Source organism: Mchenga conophoros, linkage group LG6 (genome assembly GCF_057382185.1).
Source record: "Mchenga conophoros isolate Kocher_MC1m ecotype Shallow Benthic linkage group LG6, M_conophoros_male_GT1.1, whole genome shotgun sequence".
NCBI classification, from domain to species: Eukaryota; Metazoa; Chordata; class Actinopteri; order Cichliformes; family Cichlidae; genus Mchenga; species Mchenga conophoros.
In genome coordinates, this window is record NC_140531.1 from 32,730,510 (window position 1) to 32,742,108 (window position 11,599).

At 39.2% G+C, this 11,599-nt stretch overlaps 1 protein-coding gene across 1 annotated transcript; it reads left to right on the forward strand.

Moving 5' to 3' along the window:
- Positions 1-5,601: 5,601 nt before the first annotated feature.
- Positions 5,602-11,568, forward strand: tmed1b (transmembrane p24 trafficking protein 1b). Its single transcript, XM_085277503.1, has 5 exons — positions 5,602-5,892; positions 7,232-7,329; positions 7,425-7,614; positions 10,246-10,413; positions 10,519-11,568. The coding sequence occupies exons 1-5, from the start codon at positions 5,695-5,697 to the stop codon at positions 10,567-10,569; spliced, it is 705 nt and encodes a 234-aa protein (XP_085133629.1). The 5' UTR covers positions 5,602-5,694; the 3' UTR covers positions 10,570-11,568.
- Positions 11,569-11,599: the final 31 nt, after the last annotated feature.

Here is an 11,599-nt window from a genome sequence, read left to right on the forward strand (position 1 = left end):
GGCGCTGTTGTGGTAAAGAGAGAGCTGAGCTTAAAAGTGAAGCTCTCAATTTACCGGTCAATCTACACCCCTACCCTCACCTATGGTCACGAGCTGTGGGTAGTGACCGAAAGAACGAGATCACGAATACAAGCGGCGAAAATGGGTTTCCTCCGAAGGGTGGCTGGCCTCTCCCTTAGAGATAGGGTGAGAAGTTCGGCCATTTGGGAGGGGCTCCTGGGCGCCTCCTGGGCGAGGTTCTCCGGGTCAGACCCAGGACACGCTGGAGAGATTATATCTCCCAGCTGGGCTGGGAACGCCTTGGTGTTCCCCCGGATAAGCTGGGGGAGGTGGCTGGGGAGAGGGAGGTCTGGGCTTCTCCGCTTGGGCTGCTGCCCCTGCGACCCGGCCCTGGATAAGCGGAAGAAAATGGATGGATATTTGAAATCAAATCCATGGGCCCTTATTATTCATAAATTAAATAAATTGACATATGACATATTGACATGTGTAATATTACCCATCTGTAACCACTGTTGCTACCATGGTATTACTTGGATATTAACTGGTTATAACTTTGCTAATTGAGTGGTAATAACTTAATAATGTAATAATAATAATGTAAAAATGTGGAAATTACCACTTTATGAAATTCTTGTTTCTGCCTTGTTACCCTAATATTACCTATTATTTTATTTATTACTGAGCTTTAATATAACGTGCTGCCATACTTGTTAAGGCAGTAACTAATTATGCTGAACATATTAAAATAAAACAAAATAATGAAATTAACATCAACGGGTGATATAAGTTTAACAAATGAGGAGTCGATATTTTGAACAAGAATACATGAATGCGTTTATTTCAACATGAGCCATTTCTTTTTTGTAATTTCCATTTGTAATGGTTCATTATGTGCATTGCCTACTTCAATCATCTTTGATGCTTATTTGCGTAAAAATAATTTATATCTATATCTAGGGAAAACATTTGTTTGGGCTGTGGTTGGTACTAAAAGAGCACAAAGTAGGGCAACAGACAGAGATGGATGTGTCAAGGAGTGTCACAGTTTGTGTCCTATTTCAGAAGTTCCGAGACCCAGAAAATTACCCATTTTCCTTGAAACCAAATGTGCTGATTATACAGACTGTAAAGTGGTAAACCATGTCTGCAAATGTAACAGCACTGTTTCACACAATCACTCTATTTAGTAAACATAAAAAACTGTCTGCCTTGGTGCAGGACAGACATTGTAAACGTATTATAAATCTGCAGACTTTCCCTTCCAGGTTATGTAAATATTAAGGACAGAACTCTTAGATACATTTTAAATCAAACATCATAACGTGGCCTCCTCCATGTTTGACAGATCACATGGGATTCTTTGGATCAGGAGTTGTTCCTTTCCTTCTCTAGCCTTTTCTTCACATATTTATGGTACATGTTAAACTTGGTTTCATCTGTCAATTTTTTTTCCAGAACGGTCTAGGCTCTTTTATATGTTAACTGGTCATTTCTAATCTAAGAAATCTCTTTTTAACCACTGTAACTAGTGGTTTGTATGTTGTTGCAAACCCTCCATATTTTCATGAAGGAGTCTCTTCATTATAGACTTTCACAAGTGTCTAAGTAGATTATAGACTGCTTATAGAGTTGTACGTTACTGATCATGGACCTCCGGAGACCTTCAGAGCTACAGCCACCCTCAATGTTTGACTATAAATCCACTGTGGTGGTGTACATGGGAAAAATAACCAAAGTGTGTCGATATCCAATACTTTTTAATCGAAAAGTGAATTGTCAGAGAAGGACAGACACTGCTGCATATGACACCAATAATAATGATCATTAGGTTTTATTTAGACTTTGGAAGAAATGTTGAATACTGGCTTTGCTTGCTGATTGGCCAGTTTACTAAAAAAAAAAAAACCCTTCTTGTTCTTCAAATGTGAGACGGCTTTCTGTGAAAAATAAAAGTTGGTTTTCAGTTTTGTTTTTCAGTTTATAGTGTTCACTGATTCGTTTATTAAAAAAAGAAAAAAAGAACAACTGAAACCATGAAATGGAAAAAGCACTGAGGTGGCACCAAAGTACTAGAACACTGTACCGTTAATATGTCACTAGATGAAATAATGAGAATTACTGGTGAGCTGTAATTAGGTGCAGTTACTCAATAGCATCGCTAAAGTACAGTTTTTAATGTATTCATAGCTTACGAGGCATTTCTGTGATATAGGAGGCTACAGTGCTGTAAAGATAGATAGATAGATAGATAGATAGATAGATAGATAGATAGATAGATAGATAGATAGATAGATAGATAGATAGATAGATAGATAGATAGATAGATAGATAGATAGATAGATGTTAGTTAATCAGTAACCATGGCCCAGTAATATACAGTGGGGCAAAAAAGTATTTAGTCAGCCACCGATTGTGCAAGTTCCCCCACTTAAAATGATGACAGAGGTCAGTAATTTGCACCAGAGGTACACTTCAACTGTGAGAGACAGAATGTGAAAAAAAAATCCATGAATCCACATGGTAGGATTTGTAAAGAATTTATTCGTAAATCAGGGTGGAAAATAAGTATTTGGTCACCTCAAACAAGGAAAATCTCTGGCTCTCACAGACCTGTAACGTCTTCTGTAAGAAGCTTTTCTGTCCCCCACTCGTTACCTGTATGAATGGCACTTGTTTGAACTAATCATCTGTATAAAAGACACCTGTCCACAGCCTCAAACAGTCAGACTCCAAACTCCGCCATGGCCAAGACCAAAGAGCTTTCGAAGGACACCAGGAAAAGTATTGTAGACCTGCACCAGACTGGGAAGAGTGAATCTACAATAGGCAAGCAGCTTGGTGTGAAAAAATCAACTGTGGGAGCAATCATCAGAAAATGGAAGACATACAAGACCACTGATAATCTCCCTCGATCTGGGGCTCCACGCAAGATCTCATCCCGTGGGGTCAAAATGATCATGAGAACGGTGAGCAAAGATCCCAGAACCACACGGGGGGACCTGGTGAATGACCTGCAGAGAGCTGGGACCAAAGTAACAAAGGTCACCATCACTAACACACTACAACGGCAGGGAATCAAATCCCGCAGTGCCAGACGTGTTCCGCTGCTGAAGCCAGTGCATGTCCAGGCCCGTCTGAAGTTTGCCAGAGAGCACATGGATGATACAGCAGAGGATTGGGAGAATGTCATGTGGTCAGATGAAACCAAAGTAGAACTTTTTGGTATAAACTCAACTTGTCGTGTTTGGAGGAAGAAGAATACTGAGTTGCATCCCAAGAACACCATACCTACTGTGAAGCATGGGGGTGGAAACATCATGCTATGGGGCTGTTTTTCTGCCAAGGGGACAGGACGACTGATCCGTGTTAAGGACAGAATGAATGGGGCCATGTATCGTGAGATTTTAAGCCAAAACCTCCTTCCATCAGTGAGAACTTTGAAGATGAAACGAGGCTGGGTCTTCCAACATGACAATGATCCAAAACACACCGCCCGGGCAACAAAGGAGTGGCTCCGTAAGAAGCATTTGAAAGTCCTGGAGTGGCCTAGCCAGTCTCCAGACCTCAACCCCATAGAAAATCTGTGGCGGGAGTTGAAAGTCCGTGTTGCTCGGCGACAGCCCCAAAACATCACTGCTCTCGAGAAGATCTGCATGGAGGAATGGGCCAAAATACCAGCTACTGTGTGTGCAAACCTGGTAAAAACCTATAGTAAACGTTTGACCTCTGTTATTACCAACAAAGGTTATGTTACAAAGTATTGAGTTGTATTTTTGTTATTGACCAAATACTTATTTTCCACCCTGATTTACGAATAAATTCTTTACAAATCCTACCATGTGGATTCATGGATTTTTTTTTCACATTCTGTCTCTCACAGTTGAAGTGTACCTCTGGTGCAAATTACTGACCTCTGTCATCATTTTAGGTGGGGGAACTTACACAATCGGTGGCTGACTAAATACTTTTTTGCCCCACTGTATTGCATGAAACTCTGAAAAGGACCATTCTGTATAATGAGTACTTTTACTTTATCCATCGTAAGTATATTTTGATAAAACATTTGTCATCTTATTTAGGCATTAGAACTACTACTGTCAAAGTCTTATTAATTTAGGGACCACACATAGCCCAAATAAATGTTCAGTGGCCCAAATAAGTAAACCAATAGCATAATAACCTATTTAAAAAAAACCCCACAAAAGCAAAAATCCCTCCTTTTTTGTGTGATCGTAAAAGTACATGTGAAAGTGTTTGCATTTAATAAACCATCCAAAACAGGCGGTGAACAGCTTGAGAGTTCTTAAGAAAAATAAATGCAATTTCAGCAATATTTCTCAGTGTTGATATCTCACTTTTTATGAGAAACACTGGGAATTACGTCAGCAAAGATCAGGCGCTTTACCATCTTAGCTCAGTGTGGTTTGGAAAACCGGGGATGATGTCTTTCCAGTAAGAAGGAAGTTACACTGATCCTGATTTAGCTCCCTGGGTGTGTGTACAGTGTTGATGTTATGTACAGGCCCGTGGAGTCTAGGCCTGTCAAAAACAAACACCATTGTGCCCGCTCGGCTGAATTCTACTGAGAACACTTTTACATCTATGAGTAAAACTAAGTCACACAGTTTGGTAGTGAAAACTTCATCACTGACACCTCATTGTGGGAATACCCAAGATCATCTTTATTATTCGATTAATAATAGCTTAGTGCATTCACAACAACCGTGGAAACTAGCATGATGAAGAGGACATTAACTCTGGACTGCATTGACCTTTGCAAGACAGACTTTGAAAAGTATCTTTCAGTTGTCTCTTTGGATACATTCACCAGCTTCTGAGTCCAGCTATGAAACATGATCTCACTCAGAAATTACAAAACAAACGAAAATGTGTTGAGGATGTTCTACACTCACAGTCGGCGACTCCAACTTCATTAATCCATGTCGGCACCTTGAGAAAATATTTCTCTTCTTTTGCACAGTATACTATATGAGGGATATTTTTGTACCTTAAATAATAATTCTCCATAAGCACAGTATGGTTGTGATTACCCATACAGGATGTATATTCGGTTTATTTCATACATTGGTTGTACAGCCTGTAAAAGTGGGTCAGTATATGGGCTATCATGAGGATTAAAGGTTGTCCCTTGCAGCACTTTATTTATATATTTATTTTACTGTAGATATAGGCTTATAACTTTTGTTTTGTATGGTAGCATGTGTCAGTACAAATGTCTACTCAACTGAGCTGAGCTAAATGTCTCCTTGTCAAAGTTGGTTGGTTGGTTGTCCCACTTCACATGCTCTGGTGCCGACTGCATGAGCCCTAAAATCATACACAGTGTTTTTTATGGCAATGTTTAGAGTTCATTTATCTGGATTTAACATAGACTCCCATACTGCGTTGTTCTCCCCCATCTCCGGGAGCGCGCCTACTGACTAGGTCGCATTTGTCACTGCATCCGGAGTCCTGTGAGTAGAGCATGTACAAGCTGACTCAGCGAAGACCTCAGCCCTCACTGATTGGAGGAAGACTGCTACTCTTCTTTCTCTGATTGGCCCGTAGCAGTACCATCTATTGCGGGCCTCCACCCAATCCCGGCATCGTAAAGTTCTGCTGCGGAAGAGGGGATGCTAAGGAGATGGCTCAACTTAGATAGCCCTGTGTTTTTCCAATAATATTTTCGCCATGGATGCACTTTGGAGGAAATCTAGAAACAGAGGACGGCTGCTTGTGTTTGCAGCAGTCTTTGTGTGGTATGCAGGGTCTGTGAGCTGTTTCGGTCAGAGCCAAGACAGCGAGTTTACGTTTCTGTTGCCCGCAGGAAGATCCGAGTGTTTCTTTCAAAACGCAGTAAAGAACGGTACGATGGAGGTCGAATATCAGGTAACTGTGTATGGGGGGTCCGAAGAAATAACCACTCAATGTCTACACAGTTTATTTCATAATAGCAGCGATAGCGGAACATGTTGTAGATGCCTTGCGTCACTCCTTTCAGCTAACGTTAGCTGGCATGCATGCATGCATTGTGCAGGTATTTTAATAAGCCACCATTAACGTCACATTGAAGAATAATAAGTTATTACCAATGCATCTTTTGTTCCACATTTTCCTGAAACGGTAAGCAAGTCAAACCAAACCAACACGTCAAATCAAATCTAATTTATCTGCCACCGTTTTATAAATAAGGTGCTTCCCGAAAGTCAGATGCTTTCCCTGTACAGATCAATGATAAAAAAAAATAGCGTACCGGAAATAACATAAAAGATTTTAATCAGTCACGTGTCTGATGGTTTCAGATCCTGCTGTTCGAGGTAAACCCGTGATGCCAACTCGCTGTAGTTCTTGACCCAGCTGGTACTAGGACTAATACTAGAACTAGTAAAACCATGGTCTAACAACCCCCATGGGAAATGTCTATGCCAGTAAGAAGTGTGTAAAACTGACAGTGACTCAGATCTCAGTTCAGACAGTCTCTTCATACTGATTCATTGTGATTCTGTGTGATGCAAAAAGAAAGAAAGAAGAAACAGTGAAGTTTTCCTTTTTTTTAAAAAAAAAAAGTTTGTGAGTTAAAGTGTTTAAGAATCATGACCAAAATAATTATGAATATGCAGTAGTCTTTGCTCTAAATGAGCAGCTCTATTTTCTTAGGATTCATTGTTTGCTGTGTAAAATCAGACTGCAAAGAATCAGCAACATCACCAATCTCATTAAACGGCAGAAATATTAAACAGTATCTCAACAATAATGCAAACAATAATGTAAAAAAAAAGATTATGTAAATATAACAACAGAGACCAGTTGGAAAATCAGCTGAACACAGAAGTAGAAAAGTAACTGTTGGGCATGGTATTAAAAGTTGTATGCTGCAGAAAAATTACAAATTGCACAATATACAAAAAACAATGTGGGACCCAATGTTGTGAAATTATATTGTTCTAATTAGATGATTTAGTCACTGATCTAACTTGTTGCTGATTCATGGAGGAAGGCATTATATTACCTTTATGACTGTCCAAACAAGGCAGCACCTTGTAAGTATCAGTTTAAACAGGCTTTAAGACAGGAAGTAATACAAGTCAACCTGTTGTTTGTTTAGTGGGAGAGTCCCTCTTGAAAGTGTTAGTATTAGTTTGGCTAGAGACTTTTCTTTTACTGCAAAATGTTTGACATTTGAATTTGAAGGTGCACAATGTGCTTATGTGAATGTCTATTTTTCCAGGTAATAGCAGGTGCTGGTATGGATGTAGACTTCACAGTAGTCTCCCCTCAGGGCATCCGGCTCATATATGAGTCACGACGCTCTGATGGAGTCCACGTGTAAGTGGCCTGAATCTGTGATCATTCTTCATATATACCCTGTGGGTTATTACAACTTAGTTTATATTTGATATTTGCACTCTCTGTTCTTTCAGGGTGGAGCCCACAGAGGAGGGAGACTATGAAATCTGTTTTGACAACAGCTTCAGTCGCTTCTCAGAAAAGATGGTGTTCTTTGAGATCATTATTGAGGGCCAAGGAGGAGATGTGGGAGGAGATGATGAGTGGGCGGGCTTAGAGGAGCCTGAGGGAAGCCTTCTTGAATACAAACTGGAAGACATCAGGGTGAGTTTTAGCTTTTTGAATTCAAGCAGAAAAAGGGCAAGTTGCATCATTTGTTCCACTGATAAAAATCCTTTTACTGTCATTGATACCTTATTGCGTAATTAACGTCACCACTAGGAATTTAAAAACGCCGCAGCTTTTTTTGTCATCAGTTCCACACACCTCGTCTGGTTTTACAGAAACTTTCTTCAGAGTGTGTCGTTTGTTGTTATAAAAATAGTTCCCAAGCGAGGAAGTTTGGACATCCTCACTCAGTCCACTTGAAAATGAGTCATCATTAAAAAAATAAATTCAAGTGAATCATAAAACACACAGTGAATACTCAAAACTGTCATCATGATATTTACAGTGTGTTTACTGATTCACGGCGTAAACTCATGCATGCTGGAAAGCTGCTTTTCATTGACTCAAAAGGATACGGTTTTTGATTCGTTCACATAAATACTGTAATTTTTATAGTAATTTACTGTTATTTAATTTCTTTTTTACCTTAACTGTTTGTATCCTCTTCCCTTTACTTTAATAAGTTATTAGTAAAATTAGTAATTTAGTCCCAGTTTGTGGGTAATGTAGACACTGTGATGTCATCCATCGCAGTGTCTGGGTTTAAAGCTTCAAAGCATTTTGGACACCTGCAAATGTTGTCTGTTTGTTTTTGAGGCTTAAATTCACCATATTGGGGCAGGAGATTGTTAGTGCTCTGTTATAGGCTACCACCAGCAAGCTTGGTTAGCAACTGTGTTAATACGGAGTACGCGTGTGGCACACCAACACACATATGCCTACCAATTATAGCTAATTACAAGCCAAGTGAAATACTTGAAATTCACTCATAAAAACTGGAGAACCAACTTCTTGGATGGTCTCACAGGCAGACATAGTATTTGCCATACAGTCTATTAAAAATTTGCCAAAAATGGCGAAAAAAGCACAAACACAGCGTAGCGGACCAAGTGAAGCACCGGAGCTACAGATTAGCCTGTGTCGGCGTGCCTCTTAGTTCACATGGACACAATCATGAAAGAATATTAAAAAAAAAAAAAAATCCATGTTAGTTTAGTTGTGACAAATGGGGCAAACTGTTCATAGAGACCAAAGTCACTGTAAACATGCTTTTTAATGGTGTAAACTTGGACATTTTAACATGCGAGTTTTTGTGTTGACTCTCTTTTGGAGCTTCAAGTGGCTTAAAGAGGAATTTGACTATTTTTGGCACTATTTTGCCTTGGCTTCGTTACTTAGCCCTGGTGTTTGCCACTTGGTGTTAGTGTTCTTTGACCGGCGTCCTCTTTTAAAATTACATTACACTGTTTAGGAAAAAAATCATTTCATTAGAAATACTACACTTTGCTTTTAGTGTGTAACATCTGCTTCACACTAAGCATGTTGTAAGAAACTCAAAATGGTATAAATTACATAAATATTTCACAGGCTCCAAAATTATATATGCAAGGGAAATGCACACTATGACAAATGGTTATTTATTTACGTTATTTTACCTCACCGGATATTAAGGGAGGAGAAAATAAAAAGCAACCATCATACAGAGAAACAGTGGGTGAGAAGAGGACGGGAAGATGCGACACTGAGAGATGAATGACTTGATCACATCTTAATAAAGCCTTTCTAACATGTGATCATGTGGTCATTTACAGTTGATTTACAGTTGACTTACGACGCAACTTTCCATGGTGGTTATACAGACTTAGAAATTAGCCACAACTTAACCATGTGTCTGAAGCAGCGTATACTCTGACACTCATCTGTGAAGTGATCAGATCATTAAAGTATTTGAGTAAAAGGGAACTGAATTTCGTTTGGGTTTTGAACACATTTCAAACTATTTTATTTAACCCCACTAGAGATGATGGAGAGTCCCATATATGCAAGTACAGCTTATGAAACTGAAAAGGCCTTTTAGTTGAAAGGTGATTTTTCAAAAACCTGAAAGATGTCCAGCTGCTTTCGACCAACACTTACTACACATACTAGTATGCTTCTGCTACTAGCCTCTACTTGGATAGTGTTTTTAGAAAAGGAAATCATATGTCTTTTACCTGTCATTCTTTGATATTCAGTTCGAACAAATTATGCTTGAGCTGTGAGACACAGACAGGCAGGGGAAGTGGGAAAGTTTTAAAAGACAAACTAATACACTCTTGGTTTTGTTTTGTTTTTGTGGGATTTTGCCGACGATATAGAAAATGTCAAATAACATCTGCTTCAATCTTTACACAGTGTTTGCCAGTTTTGAAGACTTAAATACTGATGCACCTGCTGGAAAATCATTGCCTACTTGGCAAGTCAAACTAGTTAAACTAAACCACACGATTGCTGCATGACGTATTATGGGTTTTCTAGCTGACAAACTTACATTTGACATGAACTGAAACGGCACAGAAAACGCATCTCTAAGTTCTGTTTTGACACCAAAATGGAAGTTTAGAAAAGTCATTAAGCCATTTGCAACTTCTATTTCTTCCACTTTTCCAACTACACAATTGAAAGCTCGGTACTTTTGAGACCAAGCATAGCCTGTCATTTTTTCCCCTCTCGTTTCTTTTTCAAATCCCTTAAATCTTTGCTCCCTGTTGCTATCCATGTTTTCATGCCGGGCTTCATTCCCCTCAGGAATCCATGGAATCTCTTTACAAACGCTTGGAGCGCAGCCGACAGATGCAGACGGTGCTGCGCGCTTTCGAGGCACGGGACCGAAACCTTTTGGAAGATAACCTGTGGAGAGTCTCGTTCTGGTCGTGTGCCAGCGTGGTGGTGATGTTGTGCGTGGCTCTTACACAGGTAAATAAACATCTCAGCTTCACAACCTCAATAAGGGAAAATGATTTGTTTTGTACTTTAGGCAGACACTTTTCAAACCTGATATCCTGCCATCTTTGTTCACAGGTCTACACAGTCCGCAAACTGTTTGATGATAAGCGGAGGGTCCGCACATAGAGGGATTGTTTTGAAGTAATACATGACAGACCGGGAAGAAAATCAGCTGAGAACAAGGCATTTGGTTACCCATTCAAATTATTACTATTGTGTATTATTGCTCTTATAATCCACATGGACACAAACAGTCACAATAAATTCTGCTGGAGTTGTATTTAATTTCTGAGACCTTGTTCCACATTTCTTTGTGAGCAATAAGTAACATTGTTACACCCTTAAGGGTAACCAGATGAGTAAAGGGTTTAGGAAGTTTAGGTTAGTTAGTCATTTCTGTCATTTAGTGCCTTTAACGTCAGATCTTACCACAAGCCATCGAGGAAATGTTGTCCTGTTGTACTGTCCCATACTTCTGAAACTGTGTAAAGGTTTTGGGAAATTTTCACCAAAGGTGTCATTACCTTTGAAGGTTAATAGTGTGACAACACTTAACAATTGATCTGTGTAACTTCTTTGACTGCTGGTTTACAGGGGATAACATTGTGCAATAGTGTTGCTGGCTTATTTGTCCTCAACAGATCCTGCCATCGTAACAGCGATTTTAATTGTCATCACTCCAAGTGTTTCCTCGGTTATAGCCTTAGGGATGTTTTTCTTTTTCTTTGAGAGGTTACTGATTTATTGTTATGTGCCATTAAAGGACAGCTGACATACTTACAAATAAAAATGCAGAACAAGAATGAGGGATTATTTTTAGTGATTAATGATGACAAACGCGTGTCAGTTCTCTTTTAGACTTGTATACATGCAGGATGTATGTGAATGTAAGTTCATGTGTATATATCAGGATTGTTACATGCATGTTTGGTTTCTGACATTTTGGCTTCTGGGGAATCAGATCGGCCTTTTTTTTTTCTTCTTCTGATGTTTGTGTGTGAAAAGAATGTAATTTTGATTCTACTCAGCTTTTTATTTTTTACCAGATGCATTGTGTGTGAGATACTTAAAAATCAAGTTTTCATGGGAGTCACTGATCAGAATAAATGCATTTTTACACAGAAATACTTTGATGTGAGGATTTTTTTTCGGGATA

Excerpts from the sequence above, each read along its gene's own strand:
- tmed1b (XM_085277503.1), top strand. The coding sequence starts at position 5,695 with ATGGATGCACTTTGGAGGAAATCTAGAAACAGAGGACGGCTGCTTGTG. Across the intron at positions 5,893-7,231 it reads CGATGGAGGTCGAATATCAG|GTAATAGCAGGTGCTGGTAT; the intron begins GTAACTGTGTAT and ends CTATTTTTCCAG. Across the intron at positions 7,330-7,424 it reads CGCTCTGATGGAGTCCACGT|GGTGGAGCCCACAGAGGAGG; the intron begins GTAAGTGGCCTG and ends CTGTTCTTTCAG.